Below are 19965 nucleotides of genomic sequence, written 5' to 3'. Positions count from 1 at the left end.
GTTGATCGACTCATAGAGGATCCGCTATCAAGCTTAAATTTTTGCAGATACATTTTTTTCAACATACAACGCTAAAAACCCCTGAAAATGGATTACAAACGTTCAAATGAATGTTTTCTGTAAGAAAATACCAAGTAGTGATGAAATTTGAGTGAAAATAAGCTTGTTATACTTTTCAACATGATATTGTCCGCCATCTTGGATTTTGACCTATTACGTCATCTCATTAGCATAATTTATGAATATTTAATTATAAATGTGTAACTAATATGTCTTAGATATTAAAGATATATGAAAAGATGTTAAGTTTAGCAAGAAAATCTTAAAATCCCATTGTTTAAACCAAAATTAGTGATTTTTGTAAAATTTGCCTTTCAGAATCCCGTTGCCATGGCAACACGAAAATCATAAACTTCCCCAATCTTTTTAAAATTGTTGCCAACAATATTTTAGGAAAACTCACCAAGTTTGGTTGTTCTTGCACAAGCCGTTTGGGAGTTATAGGGGGTCAAAATTGCCGCGGACACTTTTAGCCCCCCCTCAGCCACCCCCCCCCCCCGTGCGGATGTTTGTTGCCATTGTTTGATTTGAACTGATTTTTAAGTTTTGTAATTATATGTCTAGGACATTTGATACTTTAGAAATATTTCTACCGCCGTTTCAACTTTATAGATATTTTCCTGGTCCTGTAAAACTTTGGAAATATTCATGGCGTGGATAATGATAACAGCTTTCTACCATTATTTACCATTTTCTACCATTTTTTTTAATGGTTCATGGGGCTGGGAAGATAGCAATTCACACATCCTTGCAAAGTATGGCTGGGTGCCATGCAACAATAGCCCACCGCAAAGGATCCAACAGTGCCCAGCTGTAAAATCTAAAAATATTCAGAGACTACAATATGGCTTACTTTTATGGGGGAAATAAACTAATTTTACCATTTGGCAAAGTTTACAAATATTTGTAAATATTTGTAAATGTCAAAGAATCACACAGAGATTTCACAATTATTCTAAATAACGATATTTTGTACAGTTACTTTCAAATGTTTCTAAAAATATTCAAAGGAATTCAAATAGGTGAGTATTTTCTTAGTTAGTTTATTTGAAAAGAATATAATTATTGTGGCTTGCTTGGATATTCTTTTATTGAAAATAATTCAGACTTATTACAAATATCACCTAAAAACCCTCATGGTGTCTTGGAATGGACTCTATATACATTTCGAAATATACATTTCTAATTTTTTCTATAAATGGGAAGAGGGTCACCGTGTTCCAAGCCCTAAACATTCTCTCCTGGACGATTAGATTCTCAGAAAATCTCCAAATACTGCTAGGCAAGACTAGAAATAATACTAGGTGACCATAGTGCCCCACTCTAACATGTCCACAGTACTTTTTCCTTAATAGAATCGGCATGTCTCACTGAAAGTTGTAACAATTCAAAATGTTTTTTTAAAAAATCATGAGGGTAAATCAGAATCACCCCCTGCACTGTCACTCGGCTTCATTGCATTGTGCCCGTTTACATTTTCCTTTGTGTATTTACTAAATAATATCCATGTGGGGAACAATAAACGCCTGCCTCAGTAAACATGAACTAATATATATGCAGCAAGACTTATGAAGAGCCAATATCACCACTAATGATAAATTGCATTATATTGAATTCACGAGCGGCATAGTAATGTCACGCTAGACGTTTTGGATTCTCTTCTTGTGTTTTAGACATATTTATTTTCTTGACAAGTTGGTATGAATCACGTGGGACTCTTTATAATTTGATATTTAATAACGCCCAATAGAACCGTTGCAAAAAAGTCACTATGGTTGCCCTAAAAACTTTACCTCTGTGTTAATGATTGACTTTTCGTAGGCCAAATATGGTTATTCTGCGCAAGTCTCCACCCCCATCTACTCCGTTGCGTCATCATCGCTGTTGCAGTGGCAGCTTTGGTTGCTTCAGCAGTTATCATCAACATTTACCTTACTGGTACACCGAAGGAGAACAAAGGAAAAATATATCAGGTCAGTCTCCTCTCTTATTTTCTAACCACACAGCTAGCCCTTGGTGTGCTTTCTTAACTTCTGTCTACAGTACTTTAATTGGCATCCCATAAAATTAATAAAACAATGGCTATATAATGCGGTGGAGATAATACCTATGAAACAATATGGAATGCAAACTCAAATAATATGTATAATTTTTCCATATAACTTTCTGTTATTGTCATATCATTCATTTTCTTTGTTGACCAGGACGTTTGTTTTCTTTACTTAGCTATTGGCGAACCAATCTTCAACGACCAACTTATCTTCGGGGGTCGCCGGTCATGAACGTGAAACTTCACAGGCAAACATGGCTACCACAATGCCGGTCGTAACAACCACAGTGCCAGCCGTGACATATCCGCCGCAAGCCGTGACAACCTCAATGACAACTACCAGAACTGTCGAGACAACCGCACTGTCATCTGTGAAAACCGCACTGCCCGCCGTGACAACCACACGGCCAGCCTCAACAACCAAAATACCAGCTTTCACAGATGCAATTCCGGCAGTGACAACTACATTGCTGGATATGACAACCACAGACAAAGAGGTAACAATAACATTTCATTATCTTCTTTTTTACATAAAACATTTTACGTTCAAACTATTTTCCTAGATTCGTGCCTTTTCAGTCGTCTTTAATATGTCGTATTTTTTACTACATTTACGTGATTATCTAATTTCGTTGAGATGTTATGCAAGATATTAAGTTCTTCTCCAATTTCTTCTCCAATTTCTTATCTATTTATTGTTATTTTATATTTAGGCTGTAAGTTTTCATACCGTTGAATATATGACAATGATGACATCGCGTTTTTTTATTATCCTAGTTTGCAACCAGCGTGATGATACGGAGCAAGCGACTTGGGAATTTAAACCAAGACACATCGACGACCAGGAAAAGTGAGTCACACAAAACAAAAACTGCTTTTAATAAGGTTTCAAACATATCCGCTAACGGTTAAAATGGCTGGCAAAGACTAGAAACAACCATACGTTTATAGAGAATTTTGATTGACTAGGCAAAAATTCCCAAGTGAGCAATCGATGTAATGGTGCCATATCCCTGATGTTTATGTCATACCTGTGACGCGAAAACGTTCGATACGGGTGTTCCGGACCGGGTGATAACTTTCCCTATCAGACGGGCTCTATTCGAATAAATCGAACTATTTCGCGCAATCCGACCCGCGGTCGGGCTGGGACCTCGGATAATACTAAATACACCGTGATGCATTCTATATGCATCAGCGGATAAAGAAATTGACAAAGAGAATACAAACTTGAAGTGAAAACAACATATTTCAATATTAAGGTGTGGAATAAGGATTAAACACTCGCAAGTATATGCGGAACGTTTTTTCCATTTCTTATATTTTATCGAGCAACCCTGTTTTAGTTGGCCAATTATTATTTTTCTGTCGAGCATGTACCTATTTAATTATGCCAAGGATTTCTCAAGAGGAAATGCTGGGATTCCATATTTGTGATATAAATAACTTGTACCGGTGTAAATTAAAATGCGGGTCATGTAAATGTGCAATTTATGTTCTGATATTCTGTACGTTGTGAATAAGATAGTCAAACTTGGCAAATTGTTAAGGATGGGGCTCCACAAATGCAAAAATTGAAATGAAGTTTTTAAAAATTAGATTTAAAAAAAAGTAGGCATAGCATTCATAGTAAAGGTATTCTTGGAAATTTCCTTCTTTTGGTATTTAACTCTCATCCGACCATAGAGTGAGTTTTGACCCCAGGCGCCATATCTGCCATATCAACATTAATTTTTTTAATCAGAGAAAAAATTCCTTCCATGAATAGGTATGTATACGTGTCTTACAACATCTACCAATTTTTCACCGCCTTTTGCCGATTACTGTATAAGCTATACTTGAAAGTTTGTGTCTGGTTCGTTGCTGTCAAAAATGAGCCGAGCCAATTATGCATCATTAATTACGTAAATATCAAAACATTTCAATAAAATGACAGACATTCCTTATCATTGCTATTACAGCAAAAAGTTATAGTTGATTGGATGAGTAAAACACAGAATATTTTGAAACAAATGTAGAGTAAAACACGTTTTTTTTACATTCTGCATTGATTATGATAATAAGCACTAATTGCCTTTACTTATGAAAGTGAATGTTTCTTATCAATTACAAGACAATATATGGACGAGATAAGCAAAAGGAACCTACAAGAAAGGCATTTGCAGAAAAATAGACAAGAGTCACTGTCTGTATGTGATTAGTTGGCAGACTATGGTGCAAAATCAACTTTTCAGAAATACTCTATCTTTTATTGTCAAAGCTGCAAGCTGCGTTCGAGTAGGAACAAACTACTCGGACTGGTTCACACTTCTCAGCGGCGTACGCCAAGGTTGTGTCCTGGCTCCAACGCTGTTTAACATCGCCATTGACCATGTAATGTCCAGGACTGTTGGCCGAGGGATGTGTGGAGTTACGTACGGTCAACATACATTCACAGACATGGATTACGCCGACGACGTGGCACTGCTTGCAGAGTTGTTCGATGCCCTTGTCAGCACGCTGGAGATCTTTTCAGCCGAGAGTCAAAACCTGGGTCTAGAAGTCAGCTGGCTGAAGACTAAGGTGCAGTCCCTCAGTGACTTTCTTGATCAACCTACCTGTCCACCGATCAATGGAGAGTCAGTAGAGGTGGTTTCATGCTTCACCTATCTCGGCAGCGTTATTACGCAGGACTGCAAGTCTGACCAAGATGTCAAGCGCAGACTCGGAATCGCCTCTGCAGCCTTTGCCAGCCTTAGCCGTGTATGGCGCTGCAAGCATCTCTCCAGAACGGCCAAGCTGAAGGTGTACAACACTCTGGTTCTTTCAGTGCTCCTGTATGGAGCCGAGTCATGGACTCTCACCAAGTCACTGAAACAGAAACTAGACTCCTTCGATTCACAGTGCCTTAGAAGCATCGAGGGCATCCGCTGGCAGGACCATGTCACCAACGAAGTAGTACGCCACACAACAAACCAGATCCCGGTCAGCCAGAAGATCACCAAGTACCAGCTTAACCTTCTGGGACACATCTCCAGAGCAACACCGACCCAGGAAGTGATCAAATTGATCACCTCAGTTCCAGATTCAACTTGGAGGCGCCCCAGAGGCCGTCCTAGGAGCAGATGGGAGGACCAAGTCTTCAACGTGCTGGACACCACAGGGGTCAGCAGATCTGACTGGAGAACTCTGGCTGAAAACAGAACATCTTGGAGGGACATGTCTACAGCCGCTATGCATCTCCCCTGATGCCCGCGGCTGATTGATTGATTGATTTATTGTCAAATAACATTAATATGCTATTGTATTACAAATATCATTGCTTAGAAATTGATAAGACAAAAGCATTGTTAAAGTAAGTGGAGTACAGTAGATTTTTAGAGCAAAGGAGGTTTCTCCATAATTTCTGCATTAATTATGATAGTGAGTAAAAATAAATTACACCAAAACTTGTCAAAATATTTTTCATATATTTGTGAAACAGTAAAAACATAGTGATGACAAAAAAACATACTAATGAAAAAAAAAAATCAGTAGAATGGTGAAACAGTGAAAACATACTAATGAAAAAAAGAACCAGTAGAAATATATCTATGAGCAAAATGGGGTCAAAAATTACCCAATACGGTCAGATTCGTCGTAATAATGTATCGGTCGGATGAGGGTTGAACGTTCCTCCACTGTTTTAGCTCCCAGGATTGGCGGCTGCCAGGTCGGATACAGACTCCTCGCTGGAACCTGCATCCTGCTTAACCACCGACAACTGTCCTACAAAAATGCCAGGAAGGCCTGCAACAATGTTGGTGCGAGACTTGCCATGCCTAAAACAGAAGAGTTGGACCTCGCCCTGAGAAACCTTGTCCGGCAGGAAGGCTACTACGCCGACTTTTGGATTGGCCTGAGGGACAAGGGGGGCTTCTTTCTTAAGGAGAGACACTGGCTCTGGGAAGATGGGTCTACATTGGGCCACTACAAAGTGAGTATATCAAGACATGCCTTGTCAAACAGAATGTGTTTTTTTTTTGTCACGGAAGGTTATTTTTTTTTAGAATGTTAGTTTTAATAGGGAATGGGCAAACATACAAGATCACTCGTCTAAAGGGCTTTGTGAAGGGGCTTGATTTTCCCCCCTTTAAGTCTCAGATGTTGCACAGCTTGGTTTAGCGTATTTTTGTGCCAGATATCCATACAATTTATAATTTATATAAATCATGTATTGTTTCCTTTTGTGCTGGATTATTATTGACTTTACGAGAAGCATACCGTTAAACCAATACTATATTATGGTTTTGAGTCAAACCACGGCGTATTGCGTCTACTATCAAGACTTAAAACTGTTTCATTATGTTTTTCAGGGATGGTGTCCAGGAACGCCTAATAACAAAAGGATGCTTCGTTTGGGCAAATTGAAATTGTGCGTTAAGTACTGGTCAGGCCTCACTGGCATTCCCATGTGGGGTGATACTAAGTGTACTAACAAGCAAAGGTTTATCTGTCAAGCTCCTCTGGAATAAACATGAGTCACCATCACCCCAGTGTACTAGTGAGTACATTGGTAAAGGGAAGGAAATAATTTGCGTGTGTAATTGCAATTGGCATACTTGAAAAATGTAATCTTCAACGGTGATAAGACGTAGGATGAGGTGTGGTATTTCATAGATTCCAGCTTTGTAACTTTTTTTATGTAAAGGACTGCTAGAGTAGGCCTTCCTGTAACAGAATGTGATAATTAAAGTAAGACTAGTTTTCTTCCTTAAAGACTTCAACTGAATCCGTAAGGAATCAGGGAAAATGTTTCATTTTATGACTTTCTCAGTTATAGTATCTGTTATTTATTTATTAAGGATGATAGAAAACAAGTGTTATTGATGTAGAAAAAATTGCATCTTTTGAATACGTGATATTATAATTTTAATTGTCCATATGATATATCTATTATCAGAAGCATATTCAATTCAATACTGTTATGCACTTATCATTATGTATTTTTTTCAGGAAAGTCAAGGCCAAAATTGTTTAAAAAATTGCTACTACTGTTTTTTTATGCAAGATTTGCCTCCATTCTGTATAATGATTTGCATAAATCAAGTAATGTATGCACACTTACTACCGAGATGTACAATGAAGATGACTAAGCAAAAATGAGTTTGTTCAGTCGTTTTAACCGCAGTAATGAAAGGTGTTTAAGGGATAAAAAGCCTTGAGCTCATTTATGCTTTTGTGTCCTTGTTTTAATTTAGCTTAGTGTATTGAGAGTGTGCAAGAGTGCAATAAATTAAAATAAAGGTAAAATACAAGAATTTAAACTGCCACTGGGCAACATGATAGGGGAATGCATATGGCGAGACCATGTAGAGTATAAAGAAGACAACTAAAACAACAGGTTATTTATGTTACCCTGAATAGCCTGTGTCCAAATGATTAATCAAAAATACAAAAAGATTATTACAAAACCGAACGCTAAAACTTAACTGATTTGTTGACTTCCCCTAACATGTAGCATTACCTTAGTCAACCTTCTTCAGACTGGGTGTGTGGGTGGGTGATACATTTTCCTAAAATTTTGGTAGCAACATGGTCGAAATATTCAATTTATTAATATCTATCTTGCCGGGATGCCGAGGTTACTTTTCTGACATGAATATTTAAAAAAAAAAATATTTGTAGACTATATTTTCCAGGTTGTCTAGCCATATCAAACTATTTTCTCACATAACGTATATAGTATGTAATAAATACTGACTTTTAGAAAGTCTTTATAAATCATGCTTATTTGATGAGGCCATTGATCACAACCTCAGATAAAAGACAATATCTTTAGCTCGGGAAAAATCCTCTTAATGTTTGTAAAATTTCTCTACCGGGTATCTTTTCTGGAAAAGAATATTCAAACGAACATTTTAGCCTGTTGAGTTTGGGGGCTGTTTGTTGAAAGCAATGCATTTTTAAAGTCCAAAATGGCTGAATAATGATAGCAGATCCCGCCTTTTGTATGTAATACATAAAAAAAGGCCTTTTCTAATGCTGCTGCTGTTACTTTAAACAAAAACAGAAGTTGTATGAGATACTAATATCAAGATTCCCTCTCTCTCTGTCAAATTTGTGTTGCATTCCATAACGTTTTCCGGGTTATACTTTTTACTGTTCAAGGGTTTACCTTTTTTTTGGGTTCAATCTTATGGAATTTACATATTATTTTTAAATGACATCATATTGACGCTGTCACGTCGCGTTGTAAAGACTTAGAGTTTGTTTGAATTATTTAGTTTTTCGTTTTATTTAATTTTACAACCATACGTACCGTGTACCTTACGTACAAACTATGTCCTCATAAAGGGGCCGAGAAAGGCGATGAAATGTAATTTAATTGCAGCAATTTATCTGCAGTATAAGATATACTGTATAAGCGGTATAATGCGTGTATAAATAATAGAACTAGTATGTACCTTCTATCATTATGATTGTGTTCCCGCTGTGAAAGTTCCACCTACATCCTGTTAAAAAAAACAACTCTAAGGAATGTGCCTGAAATACATCAAAACGTAAGCATAGTAAGTACATAGTGGTTTTATTAAATAATTCTCATATATCCTGAAAGGAGTGTATAACGTAGAGTAGCATTGATACGTTTGTGAAGATTAGTCAACCAGGATAAAATTAATTGAACATGATTCAGTCTATACTTCAGGATAATTACATGAAGCTGTACAAAGTTTGCGGAACAAAGAATAATTCTTATGTTCGAAATAAACAAAACAGGTAACGGCTATGGTGTTTCAAAATAAACAACACAGGTAACTATTGAGATGTTGATAGTTACCTGTGTTGTTTATTTCAGAACACCATAGCCGTTACCTGTTTTGTTTATTTAGAACATTAGAATTATTCTTTGTTCCGCAAAAGGGAAGCTATTTACGAACGTATTTACCGTCCTTATCTACGTCATAGGGTGGACTTAGGACTGATCTTTTTGGTTCTTGGAATGATGTTTTGGTTTGGTAATTGATGGTTTTATTGATATATACACATAAATATATTATCAATTATGTATTTCCATGTTATTAAATTTTCACTTTGCATGAATGTATTATAGAACCTTTGTCAGTTACCTTTTGTTTATTTAGAACATTATTTAGAACACGTCAATAGTCACCTGTGTTGTTTATGTCGAACACAATAGCCGTTGCCTGTTTTGTTTATTTAGAACGAAATGATTATTCTTTGTTCCGCAAAATTGGTACAACTTAATTTTTAATTCACTGATGAAGAACGGTGGACACCATTCTAAACGTCTAATTGTGACGTTTATCCAGAAGTGTAGACGGAATCATTTTCAACTTAGTAGTATTGATTGTACATGTTGAATTGACTGTAGACGTGGATGTAAATGTATATGGCCGTAGGTTTAAAAGGGAAATGGCACAAAAATGGTTGCCACAACTGTAGTTGTCAACTTGGCAAGTGATACCAATCTATTTCAATTGTGTCACTTCGCGCATCTCTTGAATGTAGAAAAAACACAAAGCTGTAATTGTCACTTCAATTGGCGGCCTTATTCATCAACAGATATATATATATATATATATATATATATATATATATATATATTGAAAGTCTGACCTTTTATGGCCTTATTAATTAACAGCTGTTGTAGCTGCGCATGCAATGAAACTTTGTCTCTCTTTAGAATTTATGTATATAATTATGAACTTCATGAACATACTTGATTCTTGGATATACTACTAACTTAAAGACTTATCTTTTTACTTAAGGGCTCGTATTCTGATAATAAGGACGTTGTCATTGTAAGATCTGCAGTCTTTGCTATCTTTGCTTAGTTATTCAATACTAGATTCAATATCAACAACTTTTAAAGTTTACACTTCCTTGGTTATTTTTATCATGAAGTTATTTTACATTTTTAAAGGTAGAACAAGTTCTAATGTTAGGGTTATACTGAACAAGAACCGTGTGTTTTATTTGTACTGAAGTCAAAGGAACAAGTGTATAGTACTATAATTTTTATGGATACGTACATTAATTTTGAACAGCCTGTTCAGCACCAAGGACGACACCTACCCATAAACTTACCTGTAGAGATACCTGGGTAGATTTCTTCATTACATGTGTGGCTCTGATGTTGTCAGGATGTCATATGAATGTTGCAGTGTTGACACTAAGACTAATCATGAGATTCGGGTATCAGAATACACAAAAAGATAACTTGCTTAATTTCATTATTGCCCTTGTAAATCATTTGTATTGACTCAAGGTAAAACATTCATTATATTTTTAGAGACATTTTGCTTTCTATTGATGTATCACATTATAGGATTACTATGTGGCAAAGTTACAAAAAAAAGCAAAGTAACCCTTCTTCGAACAGGGTCTAAAAAGCCCAGCACATGGAGAGTTTATGGGTGGAAAATTTACCAGCAGGACAAGGGTAAACAAGTTAAAAAAATATAGTCAAGAAACAGTTACCTAATCGACGCTATTGTCAGCAAATATATCAGTGGGTTAGGAAATACAAAGAATGTGGTTTGTGCGACACTGTTGACCCTCAAAAGTACCATTTTAACATGTTTGGTCGAAAGAAATATTTCTTCGGTGAGTTTCTTTGTGAGGAAAGTTTTTGTTTGGTCCGCCTTGGGTCCAAATGAATTGCAGCAAATTGTGCACTTTTTAAAACAAACTTTTCAGACCAAACCCCTACATTACTCATCGCATGACCACAATATTTCCCGTCACCATGGCAACATAAAAATTGTTTTATCGACTTCAAATTTTTTCCTTACAACTTTTTACCTGATAATCTACCAAGTTGGGTAGCTTTTTAGTAAGGCAATCAAGAGTTGTGTGACATGAAAGTTACGGAGGACCTAAAAACGCCCACCCCGCGTGGCCCGGTCTGAAAAGGAGTTGGGAGAACGTGGTCATTCTGCTCTTATGCCTAAATTATGATAATGAGCTGGAATTGATAACATTTTAATGTGTCAAAATATCCCCATCACATTGACGAAGAAATGTTCTTGCAATGAGCACCGATAGGAATTGGAATAGACATTTTCATGAACAATTTCGGGCTCATTCGGTCATTTTAGTCGCAAGAAAAGGTCGGGTGCTTGAGGGTTAACAATAAAATAGACGTATATGTTGGTTGTATTAAATTTGTTTTATTAAACTCTAATTTCGATAGTTTGTTGATATTTTTTCTATGTGTCTTTTTTTCAACAGCCAAATCGAAACATCGAAAATTTGGCTATATAAGTCATCACTCATGGTATCTACATACCAATCTGCCTACCTTTTCATAAGTTATTCTCTTTCAACGTCTACGACAAAATCGCGCCCCTGTAGTTTAATCAAGTAGCTAGTGACCAAAACCTATACCACTTCATCCCTACTCCAAGTCCTATCAACCACTAAAAATCATAAACCTGGCACTTGCAGCAAATCTTACCGCCTACATTAAAGTTCCCCTCCGCTGTAGTACCGCAACTTCCTTCTAAAACCATTTACATCGCCCATCATGCTTTATATATATGCAAACAAACACAGTCTGCTGCAGTACATATGGAAAAAGCCAGGTGAACGATTTTTTAACTTGACCTTAGTTTTTACAACCGCTATACACCTATCAAACATCATGAAGGTCCTTTCACAGATTCTTGAGTTCTGATATTCACAGATAGAAGCACTTATTAAATAAGTACAATGCTCGCTGCAGGGCCGTACAAAAACGCCAGGTAAAACAATTTCGAGCTTAACCTTCCTTTTTACATCCGCTACGCACCTGAAAAATATCGTGAAGATACAGCCACAGCTAGCTCCTAGAGGGATGTTGTTCAGAGACAAGTACACAAACATACAAAGTCCGCTGCAGAGCCGTACGGAAACGCCAGGTTAACCATTATCGAGCTAAGCAGCCGCTACGCATCTACTAAATATCGTGAAGATACAGTCACAGCTTCTCGAGTCATGTCGTTCACAAAGAAACAACAAACAAACATACAAAGTAGCTGCAGTACTGAAGGAGAACGCTAGGTAAACCATTATTAAACCTAGCCGCATTCCTTTCTACAATCACTACACACCGACAAACTATTATCAAGATCCATCCACAACGTCTCGAGTTATTAATTGTTGACCTACATACAGGCCCACCACACCATGGCTCAACCGATTACACAGCCTCCTTAAAAAATCCGAAAGCTTGGCAAAAGCTTTTCACACATCAACGAAATACAGTGGATGATATTTGAAACTGACCTTTTACAAATATATCGAGCTGTTGGAGTGAATTAATGCATTGTTTAATTTGTTTGTTATTTCTAACGAAACAAACATTCCTTTTCGGGATTCTGAGATAATAACTAGCTATCTTTTTCGTTACAGGCTGCTTTCCAGGGTTGAAAAACCTAATAAATTTTCTTAAAACATATGTTGTTGGTAAAGTTTTATTGTTAACCGAGACTGATGTTACAACAAAAAGACTTGTCCCGGAGGATCTGAAACACACAAAGCTGCAAGTGTGCTGACAAGAAGCTTCTGATGCGCCTTTTTCTGGAGAAACAACCTATAACTATTCGATAGCAATATATACCCGTCCAGTATTGCAATATAATAGGGAAAATGGGGAAGGTGATGCTATCTGACTAATTATTATATCAGACCACAAAAACTTTAAATTTCACTAGACGAATTTCCAACAAATTCTATACGGAATGAATACAAGTAAACTCTAGTCGGTGACCTTGGATTGGTTCTATAGGCTCACAAAAGCAAATTTAAGATTGGGAAATGTCATTTTGTACAGCTGTTCGAACAGCTATAGAGTATTTCCTACCGTCGCAACTATAAAACTGATTTTACATTAAAAAATCCCGACAAGAAAGGGTTTTTATTGTTTAAAGTATTGTGGTGTCCTAAAAGCTTAGGGCACAACTCGTCGTATGTGCAATTACGTGCTGTCTACGTGCCAAAACGTGGGCAATCTTTTTGGATCCGTATGTGTTAAGTACCGCCTTCGTATGAAACGTAGGGAATCCGATTTATTTGGAGCACGCAGAAACGCCGTAGAATTTTACGTAGAAGCAAAAAGTTGTGTGCCATCGGCCTGCGGTACGCGCCGGGCGACGCGTCTGCCCTGTAAAGCCCGAACGTTTTCAGAAAAAGGTGGCAAGCGTGGCCTTCTTAAAAAAAAACAAAAAAAAAAACATACGGACAAATTGCATGTACGGCGGGTTAGGCCCATAGCTTTGGGTTGACTATTTTTACTTTGCTAAACAACGGAATTCTGCTGTGAAGCTTGGCCTTTACTGAATGGAGTCGAACTAGGCAAGTTGCCAACGGACGTGAGATCGTGCGACATGACGTAGTATTATGGTCCAGTTTTAACTTATTGGAAATTGGCTGTAATATAATGACAGTAGGGTGGCACACTCATGTTATGGGGTGAGAGGTATCCATTAGGGTTAGTTTTAGTGAAACACACCAGACAAAATAACTTCAACCATCGCGATTACGTAAACAATTACGATCCTCCTAGCTGAGGAATATTAGGCTGAGGTGTGTTCTTTTAGCTGCCGTATTTGTGAGTATGATTACCAGGATGTGAACAGCGCACACAATGTAAAGTGATACCTGTCCCCTGCTCACACGCCCCTCCCATACACACACGCGCACCACACAATATACACACACACGCACACGTATACGCAAATGCTGACACATACACGAGCACACATAAACACGCAAACACACACACACACTCACACACACACACACACACACACACACACACACACACACACACACGCACACTCAAACACATGCACAAGTACACCTACATCATGTTGAGAATTCACTATAATTAGCACAAAACACTGCAACGATCCCCAACAATATGATTTCATGTAGAGCTATAAGGTTAGTGGCAGAAATAAAGTACATCACTTTATTACAGGTATGACCTTGAATAATGACGATTCATTATGACAGTGTAATTTGGTTTTGGATCGCCTGTTGGTTGACCTTGGTACGGCAACAACCTTTTCGTCAATGTGTTTGGTTTTGGACGTGCAAATTTGGACCATTTTTGAAATGAGGACCTATAGCTGGAATAATTAATGACAACATAGCATAATTTAGTTGTTTACAGTAATAGTTTTGCGAAGGTATTGAGTCCCGAGATTCTAATTTGAAGATGTAGAGCTCTGAGATGATATGATTTTCTAAAATTCCGAGTAATAGCCATTTTAATCTGTTATATTAGAAGTTTGTTACTATTCTTGAAAAGTGGGGACTTTTTACCAGACACAAATGAGATCACATACGAATAGTGCTGCATGCCTAAAACTTTGAACTTGAAATTGGACGTACAAATGTTTAGGTCCAAGTCTCCCATATCCTATATTCTACCAACCTTATAAAACTATTTTCAGGACTAGTCATTGGCTTTTAGCCTCACGACCCGTTTCCATTCAGGTAGTTTGAATGGATTCGGACACCCGTAAAATTTTAATTATACCCTATCCCTTCTCACAAGGTCTTAGAGCTGACAGAATGAGCACAGAGGGCGGAGCAGGATCCGGTTTTTGATAGTGATTGTGTATTAAAAGCTGTTTCTCTGCCAAGCCTGAGTTGTGCGCGTGTATATATCCCTCTAAAGGACAGTCCACCTGTATTTTACTGCGGCATAGACGTCTGTTATGCCCTCTGAAGTAGTGTAACTACTAGTATTTACTTCAGGACCTGAAGATCTATCTCCTGCTGCAGCGACCATAGGACACTTGCAAAACCACTAAGTGACACAGGTGGCAACGACAACGCCCCTTTTCTGGCCCCCGATGTTTCACCGTGTTGTAAATTCATCAGAACCGAGGATCTAACTCTGTGAAGACCATCAGATACTAGAGGTGAGAGATGATTTGAAAATGGTAAATTCACAAGAAAACTTGCATTCTATTCTCAACCATTTTGCTTCCAAATGGACTGATCCTTGTAGAATGGCCACATTGCACGTTAAGTTGGGTTGGGGTCAGGGGTTAGGTCAGCCTGTGCAAGTGAACGTGTTTAAAGGTGGGTTGGCTTACACTTAAATTGCTGTCATTAGATAACATGGGTTGAAATGAGCAGTTTTGTAATGGTTGCATATGTGTCTCTTGTAATAAGATAGAATGTCACTGCGCCGCCCTTACTATATACCTGCTGCCACGGCCGCTTTCAGAAACTTGCGAAGCCGCCAAAGTTACTGGTGACTCCGACAACGCCCCCTTTTGTGATCTCAAGTCCTCTAAGCTAAGATCTCAAGTACCGAATACCTAACTACAACAGTGAAAGCCATCGATTACTAGAACTCAGTAACGGAGAAGGCCCTAAATTCGCCATGAGAAACTAGCGAGGCCACCAAATGTACAGATGACCTCGACCCCCCTCCCCCTTTTTGATCTCCAGTCTACTTAACTTGTTGTAAGAGCCTGACTAAGCGTGAAACCCATTGGTTACTTGAGATCAGTAACGCAGGAGGCCCTAAATTTGCCACGTTAATAATTTTAAAATGTTTACTTCTTAAATTATGGTTTTGTGTGTCCTCTACCATGTACCTCTGTGTGGTAGTCCATTTCTAGCATTGGACAGCTGCAGCGGCCATCCGGAGTAAAAGATGAGTATGCTTGTGATAACATAGGTTATGGTTATGAGAGCATTTACGTCCAGACAGAAAGCTATCTAGTCTAAAGAGATAAATCGAATGAATGTTTTCTGTTTTTTTTTCTCCCACACATAAATCCATTGAGAGTGGACTGCGGGCTTTCAAGAAATGTCAGGGGAAATGGAGCCCCTTTCCTTTTCTTCTTTTCTATTTGGATAGACGAGGACAATAAGGTACTGCACTCAAGTTTGACCAAAGTAAGGTACCTATTTTTACACCTGGGTAAAGTAAGAAAGGTCGTGTAAAGTTCTTTTCCCAAAGGACACAACGTCGGGGGCACGGCGGGGATCAAACCCCGAGGAATGGAGCTCCCTTCACATTTTTTCTATTAGCTTCTGGACAGACGAGGACAATTAGGCACTGCATTCAATTGTTGCAACTTATGTTCTATTGTCCAAACTGGAGATAGGTTCTTTCCTTTGTTGTATGTCTAATAATACCTTGTTTTGATCAGTAATGCAATGAATGATCATGAATGCAATTGCTGCATGAAAACAAAGCTATTTCGTCTCCAGCACGAAAAACACCGACGTCTTTGTATTATATTTTAGTCAGGTGTTCCCATTGCGCCATATTTGATGGATAGTAGCCCTTAGCGCTAGTCCTGCAAAATGTTTCATGGCCATTTTTCTTTGCCCTTTTGATCCCCTTTTCTGCATGAGCGAGTTTGTATAGGGTCTTGTGTATCAGCGGCTTTGTCTAACCTTATTTGATATAGTTGATTAACCGACCCTTTATCCACTTGCTTTGTGAGAAGAAGCAACATGGATATGTTTTTCTAAAAATTGTTTTGTTCAAATCTTACGTAGTACAGCTTTAACATCACCTGGTGTTAGAAGTTAACGTTATCTCTAGTACCCCCTACAATTTACAACTTTTTCGGAGCTGATTCAAAACAACTTCAGAAGACAAAGCTGGGGGTCAAAGGTCAAAAGCTGTTGGTATTCTCGGGCTGACTTGTCTTGCTAGTTCTTGATAACAGCGGAATGGAGCTGAATGTTTTTTGATTGACAGAAACGGGGGCAGTGTTGAGGCAGAATTATCAGGTTGCTTTGTATCAACAGTTTTCGCTGGCAAAGTGATTAATCATTGGTGAACTGGTTCGACCACATTTTGGTGCAGCAAAACCACATCTTAGTGAGCAACTTGCTTTGTAAAATTACACCAATAGGGTTGATACAAACAATGAACAGATTTGTCGAAACTTTCAAAGCCATCTAATAGAAAAATACTAACTGTGCATGATAAAATAGACCAAGTTTTATTGACTATTATGACCTCAAGCTTCTTTATTACACAAATCCAAATTTCTGTGGCAAGGCGGGTCCACGGCGTAGGCAAGTGTAATGACAACAGGCTGCGTCTCCTATCTTTCTGTGCTGAGCACGCCCTTGTGATCACAAACACACTTTTTCAACTGCGCACAATGCACAAGACCACATGGATGCATCCAAGGTCAAAAAGATGGCACATGCTGGACTATGTCTTAGTCCGGCAACTTGACCGGAAAGACGTTAAAATCACACGAGTAATGAGAGGAGCACAAGGATGGACTGACCATAGAATGGTACGCACAAGACTTGGAATGCACATCAAGAAACACGCACGCAAGAATGCACATGCTGGAAAACTTAACACCAGGGCCCTAGAAAACAGCGGCAAAAGAGAAGAACTACAAACGCCGCTGGCCAGTCGTCTTACCCACGCACTGGAAGAAGACTTGTCTGCTGACACAGAGCTCCTGACTGATGCCTGGGAAGCAGTGGCCAGCACCCTCAACACCACTTCACGCCAAGTACTCGGCACTACCACTAAACGGAACAGAGACTGGTTTGACAAGCAGAGAGAGGACATACACACCCTCCTAAGGGAGCAACACCCCGCTCATACCACCGTCCTAAGGAGTCCATCATCAGCCAACAGAGCCAGGCTAGCTGTAATCCGCATATACACACACAGAGACGCACACTTATACGCAAATACAAACACATAAACACGCACGCACACATACACACGCTAACACACACACACACACGCTCACACGAACACTCAAACACATGCACACGTACACATACATCATGTTGATATTCACTTTAATTCGCACAATGCACTGCATATCGATCTCCAACAATATGATTTCATGTAGAGCTATAAAGTTAGTGGCAGAAATAAAGTACATTACTTTATTATAGGTATGACCTTGAAGAATGACGATTTATTATGAGTGTAATTTGGTTTTGGGTCTCCTGTTGGTTGACCTTGGCACGGCAACCTGTTCGCCAATGTGTTTGATTTTGGACGTGCTGTGGTGCTCATTTATAAGTATGAAATAGGTGTTAAAATGTGGTTTAAATGGTGCAAAATTGGATCTATTTTGAAACGAGGACCTAGCTTGCAAACTTAATGACAACATAGCATAAATCAGTTGTAATAGTAAAAATCATTTGGCGAAGGAATGGAGTAGAGCTTTGAGAGGTTAAAATATGTGATTTTCTAAAATTCCGAGTTATAGCCATTGTTAACATTTCATTATAGATGTGTGTTGCTATTCTTGAAAAGTTGGGATCTATTACCAGGTACAAATCAAATTATACGATATTATACGATATACGATATACGAATTTATCTTATGGACTTCATCTTATCTCTTCGCAATTCTTACGTTAGAATTGGTCCAAATGACCCTAGAGTGGAACAGAAAAATTCCTTGTACATGTAATTATAAGTGTAGCTAATGTAGATGTGGATTAACGAAAATAATCAAACCTTACTTTTGGCTTGTTCTTGTTTTCCTTCTCAGCTGACAATGTTAACTAAATAATGAAGTTATAACCTATAGAACTTCAAACTTGTTAACATGATACCACTTCCATATTATGTCTACAAATTCCGCCTAACTATTCAATATTGCAATCTTTGCCGATGATGCTAGACGTAAATGATAAGACAACTTTTGGGAAAAGATATATTTCCACATATCTTCTCTCAATTCTGTTTCTTGAGTATGTGTAACTTTCCCATTTACAGTGTTGAGGATAAAGTTGCTGCCTTATATTTGCACAGTACTATTCATGATCAGCAGAATTTTTTTTACACAACCAGTAGCAAAGCTTCCAACTGGAGTTCTACTTCTCACCGCTATATGTAGCCGATGCAGGTGGCGCTTTTGTGGTGAGAAAACAACCCCAAACATGACTATTCTTGTGTCCCCCTCCCCCCTTAGCTTGTTTCTCCTATATCCCATTTTCTACCAGCCTGATAAAACTATTTTCGGGACTAGTCCTGAGATTTTAGCCTCACGACCCTGAGGCGTTTTACATTCAGGTAGTTTGAATGGATTCGGACACCCGTAAACTTTTAATTATACCCTATCCCTTCTCACAAGGTCTTAGAGCTGACAGAATGAGCACAGAGGGCGGAGCAGGATCCGGTTTTTGATAGTGATTGTGTATTGAAAGCTGTTTCTGTGCCAAGCGCGTGTATATATCCCTCTGAAGGACAGTCCACCTGTATTTTACTGCGGCAGAGACGTCTCTTGTGTCCTCTGAAGTAGTGTGAATATTTCATACAGGACCTGAAAATCTATCACCTGCTACAGCGACCATAGGACAATTGCAAAACCGCTAAGTGACACAAGTGGTCACGACAACGCCCCTTTTCTGGCCCCCGATGTTTCACTTTGTTGTAAGTCCACCTGAACCGAGGATCTAACTTCATCTGTAAAGACCATCAGATACCAGAGGTGAGAAATGATTTGAAAATGGTAAATTCACAAGATAAATTGTATATTATACTCAACCATTTTGCTTCCAAATGGACTGATCCAGGTTAGTCTCTACCAGACTCCGGATCGCTGGAAAATCGTAGAAATGGAACAAATAGAGAGGAATATAACCGGCCAGGGAACAGCTCGCCGACGATCGCGTGCTGTTCCCTGGCCGGTTATATTCCTCTGGCTGGCTTACTCCTCTGATTTGTTCCATTTCTACGATTTTTCCAGCGATCCGGAGTCTGGTAGAGACTAGATCCAGGTAGGCTTGCCACATTGCACGTTTAGTTGGGTTGGGGTCAGCCTGTATCTGTATCTGTATCTGTATCTATATAGCCGGTATAACCGCCATTCGGCGTAACACACCAGCTTCGCAGGCACGCGGCGCGGCAG

The 19965-nt window shown here is 38.6% G+C and overlaps 2 protein-coding genes across 4 annotated transcripts in view; both read left to right on the top strand.

The window, feature by feature from the left end:
* The first annotated feature begins 2364 nt into the window (after nucleotides 1-2364).
* LOC118406057 lies at nucleotides 2365-5338 on the top strand. Its single transcript, XM_035805913.1, has 3 exons — nucleotides 2365-2607; nucleotides 2888-2960; nucleotides 4371-5338. The coding sequence occupies exons 1-3, from the start codon at nucleotides 2365-2367 to the stop codon at nucleotides 5336-5338; spliced, it is 1284 nt and encodes a 427-aa protein (XP_035661806.1).
* A 9332-nt stretch (nucleotides 5339-14670) lies between these two features.
* Nucleotides 14671-19965, top strand: part of LOC118405328 — a 51239-nt gene continuing 45944 nt past the window's right edge. Inside the window, exons 1-2 of one of the 3 annotated variants that reach the window (XM_035804769.1) lie at nucleotides 14672-15009; nucleotides 19375-19545. The gene's annotated coding sequence lies outside the window, so the exon portion shown is untranslated. Of the gene's footprint in view, nucleotides 15010-19213; nucleotides 19546-19965 lie in introns of those variants that run through there. The other 2 variants (XM_035804772.1, XM_035804771.1) reach the window with 2 other exon arrangements.

Source organism: Branchiostoma floridae, chromosome 18 (assembly GCF_000003815.2).
Source record: "Branchiostoma floridae strain S238N-H82 chromosome 18, Bfl_VNyyK, whole genome shotgun sequence".
Classification (NCBI taxonomy): Eukaryota; Metazoa; Chordata; class Leptocardii; order Amphioxiformes; family Branchiostomatidae; genus Branchiostoma; species Branchiostoma floridae.
This window is presented reverse-complemented; position numbering and strand designations above follow the sequence as displayed.